At 55.2% G+C, this 24,236-nt stretch overlaps 1 protein-coding gene across 2 annotated transcripts in view; it reads right to left on the bottom strand.

Annotated features, from left to right (window-relative positions):
• The window catches only part of LOC134345475 (LIM and senescent cell antigen-like-containing domain protein 1), a 291,120-nt gene that overhangs the window by 59,720 nt on the left and 207,164 nt on the right, over positions 1-24,236 (bottom strand). For both annotated transcript variants that reach the window (XM_063046183.1, XM_063046182.1), the window contains exon 7: positions 3,505-3,597. In XM_063046183.1, coding sequence (XP_062902253.1) covers positions 3,505-3,597 — 93 coding nt within the window. The remainder of the gene's footprint in view (positions 1-3,504; positions 3,598-24,236) is intronic.

Genomic DNA, 24,236 nt, shown 5'->3' with positions numbered 1-24,236 from the left:
CTGGCAAATGCATATGGCTCCATTCCGCACAAGCTGGTGCAACTCACACTGACCAAATATCACGTCCCCAGCAGAATCAGAGACCTTATCGCTGATTATTACAGCAACTTCAGGATGAGGGTCTCTTCAGGAGCAATTACAACAACCTGGCACAAGGTGGAGGTCAGCATCATCACAGGGTGCACTATCTCAGTGACACTGTTCTCCCTAGCCATGAACATGCTCACTAAGTCTGCTGAGCCAGAGTGCAGAGGGCCCAGAATGAATTCCGCTCAACGGCAACCACCTATCAGGGCATTCATGGATGACCTCACAGTCACCACAGAATCAGTCCCAGGCTGCCGGGGGATTCTGCAAGGGCTCGAAAAGCTGGTGGAGTGGGCCCAGATGTGTTTCAAACCTGCCAAATCAAGATCGATGGTGCTGAGGAAAGGGAAGGTGGAGAACAAGTTCCGGTTCAGCATCGCAGGCACAGCCATCCCAACCATCACAGAAAAGCCAGTCAAGAGCTTAGGCAAAGTTTTTGACAGCTCTTTAAGGGACACAACATCCATTCAGGCAACCTGCACCGAGTTGGATGGCTGGCTGAAATCTGTGGACAAGTCTGGCCTACCTGGGAAGTTTAAAGCCTGGGTGTATCAGCATGGCATTCTTCCCAGAATCCTGTGGCCCCTCCTCGTCTATGCAGTTCCGATCTCGACAGTCGAAACCTTAGAGAGGAGTGTTAGCAACCACCTCAGGAGATGGCTGGGGCTGCCAAAGAGCCTGAGCAGCATCGCACTCTATGGACACCACAACAAACTGCAACTGCCCTTCAAATCCTTGGAGGAAGAATTCAAGGTAACAAGAGCCAGAGAAGTGCTACAATATAGGGAATCAAGTGACCCGAAGGTGGCTAGAGCAGGGATCTAAGTAAATACTGGCAGGAAGTGGAGGGCAGAGGAAGCTGTTCAGGAGGCGAGGTGAGGCTGCGTCACAGGAGGCTGGTGGGAGTGGTCACACGAGGCTGAGCTGGGCTAGGATCCTTTCCAACTCCCCAAATGGACACCAGAGGGAAGGAAAGGCATTGTCTAGTTCAGGAGGAGGTGAGAGCAGTAGTGGAGGAGATGAGAGCCTGCAAGACGGTGGGAATGAAGCAACAGGGAGCTTGGACAAGATGGGAGAATGCGGTTGAGAGGAAAGTGACCTGGGCTGATCTTTGGAAAGCCGAACCACACCGCATCCAATTTCTCATCCAGGCAGAGTACAATGTGCTTCCAAGCCCATCAAACCTGCACACATGGGGCAAGGCAGAGTCATCTGTGTGCCTACTGTGCTCCAAGTGAGGAACCCTGGAGCACATCCTCAGCGGCTGTGCAAGGGCACTTGGTGAGGGACGGTACAGGTGGAGGCATGATCAGGTCCTGAAGACCATCGCTGAAGCTGTCAGTGCAGGAGTTGAGTGGGCGAAGCGGTCCCGACCCTCCAAGCAGACCATTGCCTTTGTCAGAGCTGGAGAGCAGCCCATACCTGCCAAAAGGACATCTGCAGGCATTCTGACCTCTGCAAGGGACTGGCAGCTGTTGGTGGACCTCGAAGGGCAGCTGAAGTTCCCCAACCATATCGCAGCCACCACCCTGCGGCCAGACATTGTCCTAGTGTCTGAGTCGACTAAGCAAGTGGTGCTGCTGGAGCTGACAGTGCCATGGGAAGATAGCTTGGAGGAGGCCTTTGAAAGGAAGCTCTCCAAGTACGCAGGACTGGTCAGCAACTGTCAGTGGGCTGGATGGCGAGCGAGGTGTCTCCCAGTGGAGGTTGGTTGTAGGGGATTCGTAGCCCATTCTTTAGTTAGAGCCTTCAGCATTTTGGGCATCGAGGGAGAGAGGAGGAGGAGAGCCATCCGCAGTACCACTGATGCGGCAGAGACGGCCTCAAGATGGCTGTGGCTCAAAAGAGGGGAGCCATGGAGTCATAAGCAGCCAGCCATCTGGACACAAGCTGGGGTCTGATCAGCCCCGGCTGGGTCACCTGGAGGAGGTTGTATGACGTTGAAAGACCAGAAACACCCGATGATTCCAGGAACACCACTGAAGATGTGTCCAGAAGCATCAATAGATGTATGTACACAGTAACAATCCCAGATACATGCCATCTGGAGCAGGTACCTAACTACTTTAGGCACAGTTAACCTTGCCAGTCTCTCCCCTTCTTGGTATCTCCTCAAGTATCTAACAAACTCCTCATTTACCATGACCTTGGCAAAAATCCTGTTTTATTAAATATTAACACAAAGTACCCTTTACCAATACATTCATGTTTTCTGCCTGCTAATTTTTTTGCACACATCCATTTTGGTCCTTGATTTGTAATTCTGAGTTCTTTTCTGATCTCTGATTGGCTGCTCTGTATACTCTTTTGGTTTCCTGATTGGCTAATTTGGAATGAAATTTTTTTTAAAACTTGCAGATGTTGCAATTCTGAAATAAAAACAGAAAAAGTGGGAAAGGCTCGTCACGTCAGGCAACATCTGTGGAAAGTAAAACAGAGTTAATGTTTCGGATCAGAGATCCTTCATCAGAACTAGGAAAGAGGGAAAAAAGAATAACTTTAGGTTGCAAGGAAGCTACTCTTTTGACCCCTGATTGTTCTGGATTCTCTTTTTCTTTTGATATGGCCTGCACAGCTGTTGGATTATCTTTCATGTTTAGCCACAAATCTACTGTATGTGTGACTTCACCCATTTTGGATCAAAACTATTAGATTTGATTTAAATAGTGAAAAGCAAAAAATAGTGGATGCCAACGAAATACAGGGACAATGAATTCAAATTCCCTAAAATGTAGAAATACAAAGAATACAAAAGAAAGGAAGCTATGCTACAGTTAGACAAAGCCATGCTTAAACCACATCTGGAATACTGTGTAATCAGAGTTTAGAAAGGATATATTAGCCGAAGAAGGGTTCACCAGATTGTTAGCTGAGTTCCAAGTCTTGGACAAGATTACAGAAAGTTACAGAGTTGTAAGAGAGCGGGCTGACGATTAACTACCCATTCCAGCACTCATCTACACACTTGGGGTTACTTACAGTAACCAATTACCTCACCAAGACACACACCTTTGGGATGTGGAAGGAAACCGGAAATCTCAGGGGAACCCCACAAAGTCAGAGGGAGACCGAGCAGCACTGGAGATCAGAATTAAGAAACTAAGGGTCTGTGGGTGGACATCAGTTCAAAGTGCTATTTACTTGTGTTTATTGTTTGCATGATTTGTTTTTCTTGTCTCTCTCTGCACATTGGGTGTTTGACTGTCTTTTTTTTCCATACGTTCTTTTGGGTTTCTTTGTTCTGTGGCTGCCTGTTAGGAGACGTATCTCAAGGTTGTATAAAGTATACAGACTTTGATAATAAATGTACTTTGAACTTTGAACCTGTGCTGTGGCCAGTGCCTTTTGCAGAATATTCCATGACAATCTTACAAAACATCAGCAAACGAGTGATATGTCCACACTTAATGGGAGCACCTGGTTGTAATGTTTCTCACAGTAGGCCAGTCCTTTTCGCTCGAAGTGATGGTGCCCCAGAAAAGGCTTCTCACACTTTGCACAAACAAAATGCTGCAAAACAAGGAACGAGAAAGTCTGATTGTATCACATTCTGCACATTCATCCGACAAAAGAACCCCTCCACCTCCCACGAAACATATCAACCACAGAGACCAGAGAGGAACGGAGCCTATGGTCAGGGAGGCGAAGGCTGTGTCCAGGGAAGGATGGGGTCTGCTCAGGGAAGGACGGAATCTGTTCACTGAGGGGCGAGTCTTTCATGGAGGGGCAGCTTCTGTAGATGCACAGTGTATGTTAATGGAGGGGCAAGATCTGTCATGGAAGGGTGGGAGTCTGTGTGCTGTGTGTGGATGGGGACAGTTTAGAGCAGGGTTTCTCATCCGGAGCTCCACAGAACCCTAGGGCTTCCGCGAGAGATCGTGATTAAAAAATAAACCTCGTTTTTCAACTTTGCGCAATGTGAGACCAAGCAGCCCTGTTAGCAACCTCATCAGGGGTCTCCCAGCCCAGTGTGACAGGGCGCAGTAGGACCAGTAAATGGGGAAGCCACTGATAATTGGTGAGCGCTGTATTACACGGAGGGGGATGGTAGGCTGATAATTGGTGAGCGCTGTATTGCACAGAGGGGGGGACGGTAGCGTGATGAGGAGCATGAAGTGTGCTTTCCAAGCATTGAACTAACTCACCCAGTTCAGACTGTGACGTCAGCCTCTCCCTCCCGAGTTCCCTCCTCCAACTTCCCCTTATATGCCGCTGACTCACTTATGAGAGTGAACAAACTCCGCTGGTGTGGTAGAAATTTAAATCTACCGAGCTTACCTTTAGAAAATTTAAATCCCATTTTGGTGTAAGCTAGTTATTTAACAGAAATTTATTCAGTTTGCCCGATGAGTTTAAAACATTTATGAATGGGAAAGAAAAAGATTAATTTCATGAAAGGTAAGCTAAACTTAACTTGCGATTGGACTTGTTTTTTTCAAGAAAGGTTGATAAAAATTCATTCTTTACTCAAAACAGCTTTGACAATTATTTTTGGATTATTATATCTACAGTTTACTAATCACACTAACGTACTGTGAGCTGTACATATAATAACTTTTACACAGGGGTTCCCGAAAAACTGAAAATTATTCCAATGATTCCTCCAGGGAAAAGAGGTTGAGAAAGGCTGGTCTAGAGAGTGGGCGTGGACAGTGCCGCTGTGCGACTAAAGCTGGAACCCTCCATTCAGGCCAAATATCAATGGTGACTGCGTTCAGACTGACCCCTGTGGTCTGGTGACTGCGTTCAGACTGACCCCTGTATTCTGGTGACTGCGTTCAGACTGACCCCTGTATTCTGGTGACTGCCTTCGGACTGACCCCTGTATTCTGGTGACTGCCTTCGGACTGACCCCTGTCTTCTGGTGACTGCCTTCGGACTGACCCCTGTCTTCTGGTGACTGCCTTCGGACTGACCCCTGTATTCTGGTGACTGCGTTCAGACTGACCCCTGTATTCTGGTGACTGCCTTCGGACTGACCCCTGTCTTCTGGTGACTGCCTTCAGACTGACCCCAGTGGTCTGGTGACTGACTTCGGACTGACCCCTGTATTCTGGTGACTGCCTTCGGACTGACCCCTGTGGTCTGGTGACAGAGTTCGGACTGACACCTGCATTCTGGTCACTGCGTTCGGACTGACCCCTGTGGTCTGGTGACTGTGTTCGGACTGACCCCTGTATTCTGGTGACTGCGTTCGGACTGAGCCCTGTATTCTGGTGACTGCGTTCGGACTGATCCCTGTGGTCTGGTGACTGCGTTCGGACTGACCCCTGTGGTCTGGTGACTGCGTTCGGACTGACCCCTGTGGTCTGGTGACTGCGTTCGGACTGATCCCTGTGGTCTGGTGACTGCGTTCGGACTGACCCCTGTGGTCTGCAGTGACTGCGTTTGTACTGACTGCTGTATTCTGGTGGCTTCGTTCGAACTGGCCCCTGTGTTCGGGTGACTGCGTTCGGACTGACCCCTGTGGTCTGGTGACTGTGTTCGGACCGGCCTCTGTGGTCTGGTGACTGCTTTCGGACTGGCCCCTGTAGTTGGTGACTGCGTTCAGACTGACCCCATTGGCTGGTGACTGCGTTCGGACTGGCCCCTGTATTCTGGTGACTGCGTTCGGACTGACCCCTGTATTCTGGTGACTGCGTTCGGACTGACCCCTGTGGTCTGGTGACTGCGTTCGGACTGACCCCTGTGGTCTGGTGACTGCGTTCGGACTGACCCCTGTGGTCTGGTGACTGCGTTCGGACTGACCCCTGTGGTCTGGTGACTGCGTTCGGACTGACCCCTGTGGTCTGGTGACTGCGTTCGGACTGACCCCTGTGGTCTGGTGACTGCAGTCGGACTGACCCCTGCATTTAGGTGACTGCCTTCGGTCTGGCCCCTGTAGTTGGTGACTGCGTTCGGACTGACCCCTGTGGTCTGGTGACTGCCTTCGGACTGGCCCCGGTATTCTGGTGACTGTGCTCGGACTGACCCCTGTGGTCTGGTGGGTGCGTTCGGACTGACCCCTGTGGACTGGTTACTGCATTCGGACTGACACCTGTATTCTGTTGACTGTGTACGGACTGGCCCCTGTGGTCTGGTGACTGTGTTCGGACTGGCCTCTGTGGGCTGGTAACTGCGTTCGGAGTGACCCCTGTATTCTGGTGAATGCGTTCAGACTGACCCCTGTATTCTGATGGCTGCGTTCGGACTGGCCCCTGTGGTCTGGTGACTGCCTTTGGACTGACCCCTGTGGTCTGGTGACTGCAGTCGAACTGACCCCTGTGGACTGGTTACTGAATTCGGACTGACACCTGTATTCTGTTGACTGTGTACGGACTGGCCCCTGTGGTTGGTGACTGTGTTCGCACCGACCCCGGTGGTCTGGTGACAGCCTTCGGACTGACCCCTGTGGTCTGGTGAATACGTTCGGACTGACCCCTGTGGTATGGTGACTGCGTTCAGACTGACCCCTATGGTCTGGTGACTGCATTCGGACTGGCCCCTGTATTCTGGTGACTGCGTTCAGACTGGCCCCTGTAATCTGGTGACTGCGTTCGGACTGACCCCTGTATTCTGATTGCTGCGTTCGGACTGACCCCTGTGGTCTGGTGACTGCGTTCGGACTGACCTCTGTGGTCTGTTGACAGCAGTCGGACTGTCCCATGTATTCTGGTAACTGCCTTCGGACTGGCCCCTGTGGTTGGTGACTGCGGTCGCACTGACCCCGGTGGTCTGGTGACTGTGTTCGGACTGACCCCTGTGGTCTGGTGACAGCAGTCAGACTCACCCCTGTGGTCTGGTGACTGCGTTCGGACTGACCCCTGTGGTCTGGTGACTGCGTTCGGACTGATCCCTGTATTCTGGTGACTGTGTTCGGAATGATTCCTGTGGTCTAGTGACTGCGTTTGTACTGACCCCTGTGGTCTAGTGAATGCCTTCGGACTGACCCCAGTGGTCTGGTGACTGCATTCGGACTGACCTCTGTATTCTGGTGTCTGCGTTCGGACTGACCCCTGTGGTCTGGTGACTGCATTCGGACTGGCCCCTGTAGTTGGTGACTGCGTTCGGACTGACCCCTGTGGTCTGGTGACTGCGTTCGGACTGAGCCCTGTATTCTGGTGACTGCGTTCGGAATGATCCCTGTGGTCTAGTGACTGTGTTCGGACTGACCCCTGTGGTCTGGTGACTGTGTTCAGACTGGCCTCTGTGGGCTGGTAACTGCGTTCGGAGTGACCCCTGTATACTGGTGAATGCGTTCGGACTGACCCCTGTATTCTGATGGCTGCGTTCGGACTGGCCCCTGTGGTCTGGTGACTGTGTTCGGACTGACCCCTGTGGTCTGGTGACTGTGTTCGGACTGACCCCTGTGGTCTGGTGACAGCAGTCGGACTGACCCCTGCATTTAGGTGACTGCCTTCGGTCTGGCCCCTGTAGTTGGTGACTGCGTTCGGACTGACCCCTGTGGTCTGGTGACTGCCTTCGGACTGGCCCCTGTATTCTGGTGACCGTGTTCGGACTGACCCCTGTGGTCTGGTGGGTGCGTTCGGACTGACCCCTGTGGACTGGTTACTGCATTCGGACTGACACCTGTATTCTGTTGACTGTGTACGGACTGACCCCTGTGGTCTGGTGACTGAGTTCGGACTGACTTCTGTGGTCTGGTGACAGCAGTCGGACTGACCCCTGCATTCTGGTGAATGCGTTCGGACTGACCCCTGTAATCTGATGGCTGCGTTCGGACTGGCCCCTGTGGTCTGGTGACTGCCTTCGGACTGACCCCTGTGGTCTGGTGACTGCAGTCGGACTGACCCCTGTGGTCTGGTGAATACGTTCGGACTGACCCTTGTGGTCTGGTGACTGCGTTTGGAATGACCCATGTATTCTGGTCACTGCGTTCAGACTGACCACTGTGGTCTGGTGACTGTGTTCGGACTGGACTCTGTGGTCTGGTGACTGCATTCGGACTGGCCCCTGTATTCTGGTGAATGCGTTCGGACTGACCCCTGTATTCTGATTGCTGCGTTCGGACTGACCCCTGTGGTCTGGTGACTGCGTTCGGACTGGCCCCTGTGGTCCGCTGACTGCTTTCGGACTGACCCCTGTGGTCTGGTGACTGCAGTCGGAGTGACCCCTGTGGTCTGGTGAATGCGTTCGGACTGATCCCTGTATTCTGGTGACTGCCTTCGGACTGACCTCTGTATTCTTGTGACTGCGTTCGGACTGAGCCCTCTGGTCTGGTGACTGCGTTCGGACTGACCCCTCGGGTCTGGTGACTGCGTTCGGACTGACCGCTGTATTCTGGTGACGGTGATCGGACTGACCGCTGTGGTCTGCTGGGTGCGTTCGGACTGACCCCTGTGGACTGGTTACTGCATTCGGACTGACACCTGTATTCTGTTGACTGTGTACGGACTGACCCCTGAGGTCTGGTGACTGCCTTCGGACTGGCCCATGTGGTCTGGTGACTGCGTTCGGACTGACCCCTGTATTCTGGTGAATGCGTTCGGACTGACCCCTGTATTCAGATTGCTGCGTTCGGAGTGACCCCTGTGGTCTGGTGACTGCGTTCGGACTGACCCCTGTATTCTGATGGCTGCGTTCGGACTGACCCCTGTGGTCTGGTGACTGCGTTCGGACTGACCCCTGTGTTCTGGTGACTGCGTTCGGACTGACCTCTGTGGTCTGGTAACAGCAGTCGGACTGACCCCTGCATTCTGGTGACTGCCTTCGGTCTGGCCCCTGTAGTTGGTGACTGCGTTCGGACTGACCCCTGTGGTCTGGAGACTGCCTTTGGACTGACCCCTGTGGTCTGGTGGCTGCGTTCACACTGACCCCTGTGGTCTGGTGACTACGTTCGTACTGACTGCTGTATTCTGGTGGCTTTGTTCGGACTGGCCCCTGTGTTCGGGTGATGCGTTCGGAATGACCCATGTATTCCAGTGACTACGTTCGGACTGACCCCTGTGGTCTGGTGACAGTAGTCGGACTGACCCCTGTATTCTGGTGAATGTGTTCGGATTGACCCCTGTGGTCTGGTGACTGCGTTCGGACTGACCCCTGTGGTCTGGTGACTGCGTTCGGACTGACCCCTGTGGTCTGGTGACTGCGTTCGGACTGACCCCTGTGGTCTGGTGACAGCAGTCGGACTGACCCCTGTGGTCTGGTGACTGCGTTCGGACTGACCCCTGTGGTCTGGTAACTGCGTTCGGACTGGCCCCTGTATTCTGGTGACTGCGTTCGGACTGACCCCTGTGGTCTGGTGACTGCGTTCGGACTGACCCCTGTGGTCTGGTGACAGTAGTCGGACTGACCCCTGTATTCTGGTGAATGTGTTCGGATTGACCCCTGTGGTCTGGTGACTGAGTTTGGACTGACCTCTGTGGTCTGGTGACAGCAGTCGGACTGACCCCTGCATTCTGGTGACTGCCTTCGGACTGGCCCCTGTAGTAGTGACTGCGTTTGGACTGACCCCTGTGGTCTGGTCACTGCGTTCGGACTGACCCCTGTGGTCTGGTGACTGCATTCGGACTGGACCCTGCAGTTGGTGACTGCGTTCGGACTGACCCCTGTGGTCTGGTGACTGCGTTCGGACTGAGCCCTGTGGTCAGGTGACTGCGTTCGGAATGACCCATGTATTCTAGTCACTGCGTTCGGACTCACCCCTGTGGTCTGGTGACTGTGTTCAGACTGGCCTCTGTGGGCTGGTGACTGCCTTCGGACTGACCTCTGTGGTCTGGTGACTGCAGTCGGACTGACCCCTGTGGACTGGTTACTGAATTCGGACTGACACCTGTATTCTGTTGACTGTGTGCGGACTGGCCCCTGTGGTTGGTGACTGTGTTCGCACTGACCCCGGTGGTCTGGTGACAGCCTTCTGACTGACCCCTGTGGTCTGGTGAATACGTTCGGACTGACCCTTGTGGTCTGGTGACTGCATTCGGACTGGCCCCTGTAATCTGGTGACCATGTTCGGACTGACCCCTGTATTCTTGTGAATGCGATCGGACTGACCCCTGTGGTCTGGTGACTGCGTTCGGAATGACCCATGTATTCTGGTGACTGCGTTCGAACTGACCCCTGTGGTCTGGTGACTGCAGTCGGACTGATCCCTGTATTCTGGTGACTGCCTTCGGACTGACCTCTGTATTCTTGTGACTGCGTTCGGACTGAGTCCTGTGGTCTGGTGACTGCGTTGGGACTGGCCCCTGTGGTCTGGTGACTGCGTTCGGACTGAGCCCTCTGGTCTGGTGACTGCGTTCGGACTGACCCCTCGGGTCTGGTGACTGCGTTCGGACTGACCACTGTTTTCTGGTGACGTTGATCGGACTGACCGCTGTGGTCTGCTGGGTGCGTTCGGACTGACCCCTGTGGACTGGTTACTGCATTCGGACTGACACCTGTATTCTGTTGACTGTGTACGGACTGGCCCCTGAGGTCTGGTGACTGCCTTCGGACTGGCCCCTGTATTTTGGTGACTGCGTTCGGACTGACCCCTGTATTCTGGTGAATGCGTTCGGACTGACCCCTGTATTCTGATGGCTGCGTTCGGACTGACCCCTGTGGTCTCGTGACTGTGTTCGGACTGACCTCTGTGGTCTGCTGACAGCAGTCGGACTGACCCCTGCATTCTGGTGACTGCCTTCGGTCTGGCCCCTGTAGTTGGTGACTGCGTTTGGACTGACCCCTGTGGTCTGTTGACTGCATTCGGACTTAGCCCTGTATTCTGGTAACTGCGTTCGGAATGATCCCTGTGGTCTAGTGACTGCGTTCAGACTGACCCCTGTGGTCTGCAGACTGCCTTCGGACTGACCCCTGTGGTCTGGTGGCTGCGTTCGGACTGTCCCCTGTGGTCTGGTGACAGTAGTTGGACTGACCCCTGTGGTCTGGTGACAGTAGTTGGACTGACCCCTGTATTCTGGTGAATGTGTTCGGATTGACCCCTGTGGTCTGGTGACTGAGTTCGGACTGACCTCTGTGGTCTGGTGACTGCGTTCGGACTGAGCCCTGTATTCTGGTGACTGCGTTCGGAATGATTCCTGTGGTCTAGTGACTGCCTTCGGACTGACCCCTGTGGTCTGGTGACTGCGTTTGGAATGACCCATGTATTCTGGTCACTGCGTTCGGACTGACCCCTGTGGTCTGGTGACTGTGTTCGGACCGGCCTCTGTGGTCTGGTGACTCCGTTCGGACTGACCCCTGTATTCTGGTGAATGCGTTCGGACTGACCCCTGTGGTCTGGTGACTACTTTTGGACTGACCCCTGTATTCTGGTGAATGCGTTCGGACTGACCCCTGTATTCGGATTGCTGCGTTCGGACTGACCCCTGTGGTCTGGTGACTGCTTTCGGACTGACCCCTGTGGTCTGGTGACTGCGTTCGGAATGACCCATGTATTCTCGTCACTGCGTTCGGAATGACCCATGTATTCTAGTCACTGCGTTCGGACTGGCCTCTGTGGGCTGGGGACTACGTTCGGAGTGACCCCTGTATTCTGGTGAATGCGTTCGGACTGACCCCTGTATTCTGATGGCTGCGTTCGGACTGGCCCCTGTGGTCTGGTGACTGCAGTCGGACTGACCCCTGTGGTCTGGTGAATACGTTCGGACTGACCCCTGTGGTATGGTGACTGCGTTCGGACTGACCCCTGTGGTCTGGTGACTGCGTTTGGAATGACCCATGTATTCTGGTGACTGCGTTCAGACTGACCCCTGTGGTCTGGTGACTGTGTTTGGACTGATCTCTGTGGTCTGGTGACAGCAGTCGGACTGACCACTGCATTCTGGTGACTGCCTTCGGTCTGGCCCCTGTAGTTGGTGACTGCGTTCGGACTGACCCCTGTGTTCTGGTGACTGCCTTCGGACTAGCCCCTGTATTCTGGTGACTGCGTTCGGACTGACCCCTGTATTCTGGTGAATGCGTTCGGACTGACCTCTGTATTCAGATTGCGGCGTTCGGAGTGACCCCTGTGGTATGGTGACTGCGTTCGGACTGACCCCTGTGGTCTGGTGACAGTAGTTGGACTGACCCCTGTATTCTGGTGACTACATTCGGAATGACACCTGTATTCTGGTGAATGTATTCGGATTGACCCCTGTGGTCTGGTGACTGAGTTCGGACTGACCTCTGTGGTCTGGTGACTGCGTTCGGACTGAGCCCTGTATTCTGGTGACTGCGTTCGGAATGATTCCTGTGGTCTAGTGACTGCCTTCGGACTGACCCCTATGGTCTGGTGACTGTGTTTGGAATGACCCATGTATTCTGGTGAATGCGTTCGGACTGACCCCTGTGGTCTGGTGACTCCGTTCGGACTGACCCCTGTATTCTGGTGAATGCGTTCGGACTGACCCCTGTGGTCTGGTGACTGAGTTCGGACTGACCCCTGTGGTCTAGTGACTACTTTCGGACTGACCCCTGTATTCTGGTGAATGCGTTCGGACTGACCCCTGTGGTCTGGTGACTGCATTCGGACTGGAACCTGTAGTTGGTGACTGCGTTCGGACTGACCCCTGTGGTCTGGTGACTGCATTCGGACTGGAACCTGTAGTTGGTGACTGCGTTCGGACTGACCCCTGTGGTCTGGTGACTGCGTTCGGTCTGAGCCCTGTATTCTGGTGACTGCTTTCGGACAGACCCCTGTGGTCTGGTGACTGCGTTCGGAATGACCCATGTATTCCAGTCACTGCGTTCGGACTGACCCCTGTGGTCTGGTGACTGTGTTCGGACTGGCCTCTGTGGGCTGGGGACTACGTTCGGTGTGACCCCTGTATTCTGGTGAATGCGTTCGGACTGACCCCTGTATTCTGTTGGCTGCGTTCGGACTGGCCCCTGTGGTCTGGTGACTGTGTTCGCACTGACCCCGGTGGTCTGGTGACAGCCTTCGGACTGACCCCTGTGGTCTGGTGAATACGTTCGGACTGACCCCTGTGGTATGGTGACTGCGTTCGGACTGACCCCTGTGGTCTGGTGACTGTGTTCGGACTGACCCCTGTGGTCTGGTGACTGCGTTTGGAATGACCCATGTATTCTGGTGACTGCATTCAGACTGCCCCCTGTGGTCTGGTGACTGTGTTCGGACTGATCTCTGTGGTCTGGTGACAGCAGTCGGACTGACCCCTGCATTCTGGTGAATGCCTTCGGTCTGGCCCCTCTAGCTGGTGACTGCGTTCGGTGTCACCCCTGTGGTCTGGTGACTGCCTTCAGACTAGCCCCTGTATTCTGGTGACTGCGTTCGGACTGACCCCTGTATTCTGGTGAATGCGTTCGGACTGACCTCTGTATTCAGATTGCGGCGTTCGGAGTGACCCCTGTGGTATGGTGACTGCATTCGGACTGACCCCTGTGGTCTGGTGACTGTGTTCGGACTGACCCCTGTGGTCTGGTGACTGCGTTTGGAATGGCCCATGTATTCTGGTGACTGCGTTCAGACTGACCCCTGTGGTCTGGTGACTGTGTTCGGACTGACCCCTGTGGTCTGGTGACTGCGTTTGGAATGGCCCATGTATTCTGGTGACTGCGTTCAGACTGACCACTGTGCTCTGGTGACTGTGTTCGGACTGACCTTTGTGGTCTGGTAACAGCAGTCGGACTGACCCCTGCACTCTGGTGACTGCCTTCGGTCTGGCCCCTGTAGTTGGTGACTGCGTTCGGACTGATCCCTGTGGTCTAGTGATTGCGTTCAGACTGACCCCTGTGGTCTGGAGACTGCCTTCGGACTGACCCCTCTGGTCTGGTGACTGGGTTCGGAATGACCCATGTATTCTGGTCACTGCGTTCGGACTGTCACCTGTGGTCTGGTGACTGCGGTCGGACTGACCCCTATGCTCTGGTGGCTGCGTTCACACTGACCCCTGTTGTCTGGTGACTGCGTTTGGACTGACGCCTGTATTCTGGTGACTGCGTTCGGACTGACCCCTGTGGTCTGGTGAATGAGTTCGGACTGACCCCTTTGGTCTAGTGACTACTTTCGGACTGAACCCTGTATTCTGATTGCTGCGTTCGGACTGACCCCTGTGGTCTGGTGACTGCATTCGGACTGGACCCTGTAGTTGGTGACTGCGTTCGGACTGACCCCTGTGTTCTGGTGACTGCGTTCGGTCTGAGCCCTGTATTCTGGTGACTGCGTTCGGAATGATCCCTGTGGTCTGGTGACTGCGTTCGGACTGACCCCTGTGGTCTGGTGACTGCGTTTGGAATGGCCCATGTATTCTGGTGACTGCGTTCAGACTGACCCCTGTGGTCTGGTGACTGTGTTCGGACTGACCTCTGTGGTCTGGTGACAGCAGTCTGACTGACCCCTGCACTCTGGTGACTGCCTTCGGTCTGGCCCCTGTAGTTGGTGACTGCGTTCGGACTGAGCCCTGTGATCTGGTGACTGCGTTCGGACTGATCCCTGTGGTCTAGTGATTGCGTTCAGACTGACCCCTGTGGTCTGGAGACTGCCTTCGGACTGACCCCTCTGGTCTGGTGACTGGGTTCGGAATGACCCATGTATTCTGGTCACTGCGTTCGGACTGTCACCTGTGGTCTGGTGACTGCGGTCGGACTGACCCCTATGCTCTGGTGGCTGCGTTCACACTGACCCCTGTTGTCTGGTGACTGCGTTTGGACTGACGCCTGTATTCTGGTGACTGCGTTCGGACTGACCCCTGTGGTCTGGTGACTGAGTTCGGACTGACCCCTTTGGTCTAGTGACTACTTTCGGACTGACCCCTGTATTCTGATTGCTGCGTTCGGACTGACCCCTGTGGTCTGGTGACTGCATTCGGACTGGACCCTGTAGTTGGTGACTGCGTTCGGACTGACCCCTGTGTTCTGGTGACTGCGTTCGGTCTGAGCCCTGTATTCTGGTGACTGGGTTCGGAATGATCCCTGTGGTCTAGTGACTGCGTTCGGAATGACCGATGTATTCTAGTCACTGCGTTCGGACTGACCCCTGTGGTCTGGTGACTGTGTTCGGACTGACGCCTGTATTTTGGTGACTGCATTCGGAGTGACACCTGTATTCTGGTGAATGCGTTCGTACTGACCCCTGTATTCTGATGGCTGCGTTCGGACTGGCCCCTGTGGTCTGGAGAGTGCAGTCGGACTGACCCCTGTGGACTGGTTACTGAATTCGGACTGCCCCTGTGGTCTGGTGAATACGTTCGGACTGACCCCTGTGGTATGGTGACTGCGTTCGGACTAACACCTGTGGTCTGGTGACTGTGTTCGGACTGACCCCTGTGGTCTGGTGACTGGGTTTGGAATGGCCCATGTATTCTGGTGACTGCGTTCAGACTGACCCCTGTGGTCTGGTGACTGTGTTCGGACTGACCTCTGTGGTCTGGTGACAGCAGTCGGACTGACCCCTGCATTCTGGTGACTGCCTTCGGTCTGGCCCCTGTAGTTGGTGACTGCGTTCGGACTGACCCCTGTGGTCTGGTGACTGCCTTCGGACTGCCCCCTGTATTCTGGAGACTGCGTTCGGACTGACCCCTGTATTCTGGTGAATGCGTTCGGACTGACCTCTGTATTCAGATTGCTACGTTCGGAGTGACCCCTGTGGTATGGTGACTGTGTTCGGACTGACCACTGTGGTCTGGTGACTGCGTTTGGACTGACCCGTGTATTCTGATGGCTGCGTTCGGACTGACCCCTGTGGTCTGGTGACTGCGTTCGGACTGACCCCTGTGGTCTGGTGACTGTGTTCGGACTGACCTCTGTGGTCTGGTGACAGCAGTCGGACTGACCCCTGCATTCCGGTGACTGCCTTCGGTCTGGCCCCTGTAGTTGGTGACTGCTTTCGGACTGACCCCTGTGGTCTGGTGACTGCATTCGGACTGAGCCCTGTATTCTGGTGACTGCGTTCGGAATGATCCCTGTGGTCTGGTGACTGCGTTCGGAATGACCCCTGTGGTCTGGTGACTGCGTTCGGAATGACCATGTATTCTAGTCACTGCGTTCGGACTGACCCCTGTGGTCTGGTGACTGTGTTCGGACTGACGCCTGTATTTTGGTGACTGCATTCGGAGTGACACCTGTATTCTGGTGAATGCGTTCGGACTGACCCCTGTATTCTGATGGCTGCGTTCGGACTGGCCCCTGTGGTTGGTGACTGTGTTCGCACTGACCCCGGTGGTCTGTTGACAGCCTTCGGACTGACCCCTGTGGTCCGGTGAATACGTTCGGACTGACCCCTGTGGTATGGTGACTGCGTTCGGACTAACCCCTGTGGTCTGGTGACTGTGTTCGGACTGACCCCTGTAGTCTGGTGACTGCGTTTGGAATGGCCCCGGCATTCAGGTGACTGCCTTCGGTCTGGCCCCTGTAGTTGGTGACTGCGTTCGGACTGACCCCTGTATTCTGGTGAATGCGTTCGGACTGACCTCTGTATTCAGATTGCGGCGTTCGGAGTGACCACTGTGGTCTGGTGACAGCAGTTGGACTGACCCCTGTGGTCTGGTGACAGTAGTTGGACTGACCCCTGTATTCTGGTGATTGCGTTCGGACTGACCCCTGTATTCTGGTGACTACATTTGGACTGACACCTGTATTCTGGTGAATGTGTTCGGATTGACCCCTGTGGTCTGGTGACTGAGTTCGGACTGACCTCTGTGGTCTGGTGACTGCGTTCGGACTGATCCCTGTATTCTGGTGACTGCGTTCGGAATGATTCCTGTGGTCTAGTGACTGCCTTCGGACTGACCCCTGTGGTCTGGTGACTGCGTTTGGAATGACCCATGTATTCTGGTCACTGCGTTCGGACTGACCCCTGTGGTCTGGTGACTGCGTTCGGACTGACCCCTGTGGTCTGGTGACTACGTTCGGACTGACCCCTGTATTCTGGTGAATGCATTCGGACTGACCCCTGTATTCTGATTGCTGCGTTCGGACTGACCCCTGTGGTCTGGTGACTGCATTCGGACTGGACCCTGTAGTTGGTGACTGCGTTCGGACTGACCCCTGTGGTCTGGTGACTGCGTTCGGTCTGAGCCCTGTATTCTGGTGACTGGGTTCGGAATGATCCCTGTGGTCTAGTGACTGCGTTCGGAATGACCCCTGTGGTCTGGTGACTGCGTTCGGAATGACCCATGTATTCTAGTCACTGCGTTCGGACTGACCCCGTGGTCTGGTGACTGTGTTCAGACTGACCTCTGTGGTCTGGTGACAGCAGTCGGACTGACCCCTGCATTCTGGTGACTGCCTTCGGTCTGGCCCCTGTAGTTGGTGACTGCATTCGGACTGACCCCTGTATTCTGGAGACTGCGTTCGGACTGACCCCTGTATTCTGGTGAATGCGTTCGGACTGACCTCTGTATTCAGATTGCTACGTTCGGAGTGACCCCTGTGGTATGGTGACTGTGTTCGGACTGACCCCTGTGGTCTGGTGACTGCGTTTGGACTGACCCGTGTATTCTGATGGCTGCGTTCGGACTGACCCCTGTGGTCTGGTGACTGTGTTCGGACTAACCTCTGTGGTCTGGTGATAGCAGTCGTACTGACCCCTGCATTCCGGTGACTGCCTTCGGTCTGGCCCCTGTAGTTGGTGACTGCATTCGGACTGACCCCTGTGGTCTGGTGATTGCGTTCGGACTGACCACTGTGGTCTGGTGACAGCAGTTGGACTGACCCCTGTGGTCTGGTGACAGTAGTTGGACTGACCCCTGTATTCTGGTGATTGCGTTCGGACTGACCCCTGTATTCTGGTGACTACATTTGGACTGACACCTGTAGTCTGGTGAATGTGTTCGGACTGACCCCTGTGGTCTGGTGACTGAGTTCGGACTGACCTCTGTGGTCTGGTGACTGCGTTCGGACTGATCCCTGTATTCTGGTGACTGCGTTCGGAATGATTCCTGTGGTCTAGTGACTGCCTTCGGACTGACCCCTATGGTCTGGTGACTGCGTTTGGAATGACCCATGTATTCTGGTCACTGCGTTCGGACTGACCCCTGTGGTCTGGTGACTGTGTTCGGACCGGCCTCTGTGGTCTGGTGACTCCGTTCGGACTGGCCCCTGTATTCTGGTGAATGCGTTCGGACTGACCCCTGTGGTCTGGTGACTGAGTTCGGACTGACCCCTGTGGTCTGGTGACTACTTTCGGACTGACCCCTGTATTCTGGTGAATGCGTTCGGACTGACCCCTGTATTCGGATTGCTGCGTTCGGACTGACCCCTGTGGTCTGGTGACTGCGTACGGACTGACCCCTGTGGTCTGGTGACTGCATTCGGACTGGAACCTGTAGTTGGTGACTGCGTTCGGACTGACCCCTGTGGTCTGGTGACTGCGTTCGGTCTGAGCCGTGTATTCTGGTGACTGCTTTCGGACTGACCCCTGTGGTCTGGTGACTGCGTTCGGAATGACCCATGTATTCCAGTCACTGCGTTCGGACTGACCCCTTTGGTCTGGTGACTGTGTTCGGACTGGCCTCTGTGGGCTGGGGACTACGTTCGGAGTGACCCCTGTATTCTGGTGAATGCGTTCGGACTGACCCCTGTATTCTGATGGCTGCGTTCGGACTGGCCCCTGTGGTCTGGTGACTGCAGTCGGACTGACCCCTGTGGACTGGTTACTGAATTCGGACTGACACCTGTATTCTGTTGACTGTGTACGGACTGGCCCCTGTGGTTGGTGACTGTGTTCGCACTGACCCCGGTGGTCTGGTGACAGCCTTCGGACTGACGCCTGTGGTCTGGTGAATACGTTCGGACTGACCCCTGTGGTCTGGTGACTGTGTTCGGACTGACCCCTGTGGTCTGGTGACTGCGTTTGGAATGACCCATGTATTCTGGTGACTGCGTTCAGACTGCCCCCTGTGGTCTGGTGACTGTGTTCGGACTGACCTCTGTGGTCTGGTGACAGCAGTCGGACTGACCCCTGCATTCTGGTGAATGCCTTTGGTCTGGCCCCTGTAGCTGGTGACTGCGTTCGGTCTGACCCCTGTGGTCTGGTGACTGCCTTCGGACCAGCCCCTGTATTCTGGTGACTGCGTTCGGACTGACCCCTGTATTCTGGTGAATGCGTTCGGACTGACCTCTGTATTCAGATTGCGGCGTTCGGAGTGACCCCTGTGGTATGGTGACTGCGTTTGGACTGACCCCTGTGGTCTGGTGACTGTGTTCGGACTGACCCCTGTGGTCTGGTGACTGCGTTTGGAATGGCCCATGTATTCTGGTGACTGCGTTCAGACTGACCCCTGTGGTCTGGTGACTGTGTTCGGACTGACCTCTGTGGTCTGGTGACAGCAGTCGGACTGACCCCTGCACTCTGGTGACTGCCTTCGGTCTGGCCCCTGTAGTTGGTGACTGCGTTCGGACTGAGCCCTGTGATCTGGTGACTGCGTTCGGAATGATCCCTGTGGTCTAGTGACTGCGTTCAGACTGACCCCTGTGGTCTGGAGACTGCCTTCGGACTGACCCCTCTGGTCTGGTGACTGGGTTCGGAATAACCCATGTATTCTGGTCACTGCGTTCGGACTGACACCTGTGGTCTGGTGACTGCGGTCGGACTGACCCCTATGCTCTGGTGGCTGCGTTCACACTGACCCCTGTTGTCTGGTGACTGTGTTTGGACTGACGCCTGTATTCTGGTGACTTCGTTCGGACTGACCCCTGTGGTCTGGTGACTGAGTTCGGACTGACCCCTTTGGTCTAGTGACTACTTTCGGACTGACCCCTGTATTCTGGTGAATGCGTTCGGACTGACCCCTGTATTCTGATTGCTGCGTTCGGACTGACCCCTGTGGTCTGGTGACTGCATTCGGACTGGACCCTGTAGTTGGTGACTGCGTTCGGAATGACCCCTGTGTTCTGGTGACTGCGTTCGGTCTGAGCCCTGTATTCTGGTGACTGCGTTCGGAATGATCCCTGTGGTCTGGTGACTGCGTTCGGAATGACCCCTGTGGTCTGGTGACTGTGTACGGACTGGCTCCTGTGGTTGGTGACTGTGTTCGGACTGACCTCTGTGGTCTGGTGTCAGCAGTCGGACTGACCCCTGCATTCTGGTGACTGCCTTCGGTCTGGCCCCTGTAGTTGGTGACTGCGTTCGGACTGAACCCTGTGGTCTGGTGACTGCGTTCGGACTGACCCCTGTATTCTGGTGAATGCGTTCGGACTGACCTCTGTATTCAGATTGCTACGTTCGGAGTGACCCCTGTGGTATGGTGACTGTGTTCGGACTGACCCCTGTGGTCTGGTGACTGCGTTTGGACTGACCCGTGTATTCTGATGGCTGCGTTCGGACTGACCCCTGTGGTCTGGTGACTGCGTTCGGATTGACCCCTGTGGTCTGGTGACTGTGTTCGGACTGACCTCTGTGGTCTGGTGATAGCAGTCGGACTGACCCCTGCATTCCGGTGACTGCCTTCGGTCTGGCCCCTGTAGTTGGTGACTGCGTTCGGACTGACCCCTGTGGTCTGGTGACTGCATTCGGACTGAGCCCTGTATTCTGGTGACTGCGTTCGGAATGATCCCTGTGGTCTGGTGACTGCGTTCGGAATGACCCCTGTGGTCTGGTGACTGTGTTCGGACTGACGCCTGTATTTTGGTGACTGCATTCGGAGTGACACCTGTATTCTGGTGAATGCGTTCGGACTGACCCCTGTATTCTGATGGCTGCGTTCGGACTGGCCCCTGTGGTCTGGTGAGTGCAGTCGGACTGACCCCTGTCGTCTGGTGACTGCGTTTGGACTGACGCCTGTATACTAGTGACAGCGTTCGGACTGACCCCTGTGTTCTGGTGACTGCGTTCGGTCTGAGCCCTGTATTCTGGTGACTGCGTTTGGAATGATCTCTGTGGTCTAGTGACTGCGTTCGGACTGACCCCTGTGGTCTGGTGACTGCGTTCGGAATGACCATGTATTCTAGTCACTGCGTTCGGACTGACCCCTGTGGTCTGGTGACTGTGTTCGGACTGACGCCTGTATTCTGGTGACTGCATTCGGAGTGACACCTGTATTCTGGTGAATGCGTTCGTACTGACCCCTGTATTCTGATGGCTGCGTTCGGATTGGCCCCTGTGGTCTGGTGAGTGCAGTCGGACTGACCCCTGTGGACTGGTTACTGAATTCGGACTGACACCTGTATTCTGTTGACTGTGTATGGACTGGCCCCTGTGGTTGGTGACTGTGTTCGCATTGCCCCGGTGGTCTGGTGACAGCCTTCGGACTGACCCCTGTGGTCTGGTGAATACGTTCGGACTGACCCCTGTGGTCTGGTGACTGTGTTCGGACTGACCCCTGTGGTCTGGTGACTGGGTTTGGAATGGCCCATGTATTCTGGTGACTGCGTTCAGACTGACCCCTGTGGTCTGGTGACTGTGTTCGGACTGACCTCTGTGGTCTGGTAACAGCAGTCGGACTGACCCCTGCATTCTGGTGACTGCGTTCGGTCTGAGTCCTGTATTCTGGTGACTGCGTTCGGACTGACCCCTGTGGTCTGGTGACTGCGTTCGGACTGACCCCTGTGGTCTGGTGACTGCGTTCGGACTGACCCCTGTATTCTGGTGACTGCGTTCGGAATGACCCCTGTGGTCTAGTGACTGCGTTCGGACTGACCCCTGTGGTCTGGTGACTGCGTTCGGAATGACCCATGTATTCTGGTCACTGCGTTCGGACTGACCCCTGTGGTCTGGTGACTGTGTTCGGACTGACGCCTGTATTCTGGTGACTGCGTTCGGACTGACCCCTGTGGTCTGGTGACTGCGTTCGGACTGACCCCTGTGGTCTGGTGACTGCTTTCGGACTGACCCCTGTATTCTGGTGAATGCGTTCGGACTGACCCCTGTATTCGGATTGCTGCGTTCGGACTGACCCCTGTGGTCTGGTGACTGCGTTCGGACTGACCCCTGTGGTCTGGTGACTGCATTCGGACTGGAACCTGTAGTTGGTGACTGCGTTCGGACTGACCCCTGTGGTCTGGTGACTGCGTTCGGTCTGAGCCCTGTATTCTGGTGACTGCGTTCGGACTGACCCCTGTGGTCTGGTGACTGCGTTCGGAATGACCCATGTATTCTACTCACTGCGTTCGGACTGACCCCTATGGTCTGGTGACTGTGTTCGGACTGGCCTCTGTGGGCTGGTGACTACGTTCGGAGTGACCCCTGTATTCTGGTGAATGCGTTCGGACTGACCCCTGTATTCTGATGGCTGCGTTCGGACTGACCCCTGTGGTCTGGTGACTGCAGTCGGACTGACCCCTGTTGACTGGTTACTGTATTCGGACTGACACCTGTATTCTGTTGACTGTGTACGGACTGGCCCCTGTGGTTGGTGACTGTTCGCACTGACCCCTGTGGTCTGGAGACTGCCTTCGGACTGACCCCTGTGGTCTGGTGACTGCGTTCGGACTGACCCCTGTGGTCTGGTGACTGCGTTCGGACTGACCCCTGTGGTCTGGTGACTGTGTTCGGACTGACCCCTGTGGTCTGGTGACTGCGTTCGGACTGACCCCTGTATTCTGGTGACTGCGTTCGGACTGACCCCTGTGGTCTGGTGACTGTGTTCGGACTGACCTCTGTGGTCTGGTAACAGCAGTCGGACTGACCCCTGCATTCTGGTGACTGCCTTTGGACTGGCCCCTGTAATTGGTGACTACGTTCGGACTGACCCCTGTGGTCTGGTGACTGCAGTCGGACTGACCCCTGCATTCTGGTGACTGCGTTCGGACTGACCCCTGTGGTCTGGTGACTGTGTTCGGACTGGCCCCTGTATTCTGGTGACTGCGTTCGGACTGACCCCTGTATTCTGGTGACTGCGTTCGGACTGACCCCTGTGGTCTGGTGACTGCGTTCGGACTGACCCCTGTATTCTGGTGACTGCGTTCGGACTGACCCCTGTATTCTGGTGACTGCGTTCGGACTGACCCCTGTGGTCTGGTGACTGCGTTCGGACTGACCCCTGTGGTCTGGTGACTGTGTTCGGACTGACCCCTGTATTCTGGTGACTACGTTCGGACTGACCCCTGCATTCTGGTGAATATGGTCGGACTGATCCCTGTATTCTGATTTCTGCGTTCGGACTGACCCCTGTGGTCTGGTGACTGCGTTCGGACTGACCCCTGTGGTCTAGTGACTGTGTTCGGACTGACCCCTGTGGTCTGGTGACTGCGTTTGGAATGACCCATGTATTCTGGTGACTGCGTTCGGACTGACCCCTGTAGTCTGGTGACTGCGTTCGGACTGACCTCTGTGGTCTGGTAACCGCAGTCGGAGTGACCCCTGCATTCTGGTGACTGCCTTCGGACTGGCCCCTGTAATTGGTGACTACGTTCGGACTGACCCCTGTGGTCTGGTGACTGCGTTCGGACTGACCCCTGTGGTCTGGTGACTGTGTTCGGACTGACCTCTGTGGTCTGGTGACAGCAGTCGGACTGACCCCTGCACTCTGGTGACTGCCTTCGGTCTGGCCCCTGTAGTTGGTGACTGCGTTCGGACTGAGCCCTGTGATCTGGTGACTGCGTTCGGAATGATCCCTGTGGTCTAGTGACTGCGTTCAGACTGACCCCTGTGGTCTGGAGACTGCCTTCGGACTGACCCCTCTGGTCTGGTGACTGGGTTCGGAATAACCCATGTATTCTGGTCACTGCGTTCGGACTGACACCTGTGGTCTGGTGACTGCGGTCGGACTGACCCCTATGCTCTGGTGGCTGCGTTCACACTGACCCCTGTTGTCTGGTGACTGTGTTTGGACTGACGCCTGTATTCTGGTGACTTCGTTCGGACTGACCCCTGTGGTCTGGTGACTGAGTTCGGACTGACCCCTTTGGTCTAGTGACTACTTTCGGACTGACCCCTGTATTCTGGTGAATGCGTTCGGACTGACCCCTGTATTCTGATTGCTGCGTTCGGACTGACCCCTGTGGTCTGGTGACTGCGTTCGGAATGACCCCTGTGGTCTGGTGACTGTGTACGGACTGGCTCCTGTGGTTGGTGACTGTGTTCGCACTGACCCCGGTGGTCTGTTGACAGCCTTCGGACTGACCCCTGTGGTCTGGTGACTGTGTTCGGACTGACCTCTGTGGTCTGGTGTCAGCAGTCGGACTGAACCCTGTGGTCTGGTGACTGCCTTCGGACTGCCCCCTGTATTCTGGAGACTGCGTTCGGACTGACCCCTGTATTCTGGTGAATGCGTTCGGACTGACCTCTGTATTCAGATTGCTACGTTCGGAGTGACCCCTGTGGTATGGTGACT

The sequence above is a fragment of the Mobula hypostoma genome, chromosome 4 (genome assembly GCF_963921235.1).
Source record: "Mobula hypostoma chromosome 4, sMobHyp1.1, whole genome shotgun sequence".
NCBI lineage: Eukaryota > Metazoa > Chordata > Chondrichthyes > Myliobatiformes > Myliobatidae > Mobula > Mobula hypostoma.
Note: the sequence above shows the minus strand (reverse complement) of the source record. Positions and strands in the feature narration are given on the sequence as shown.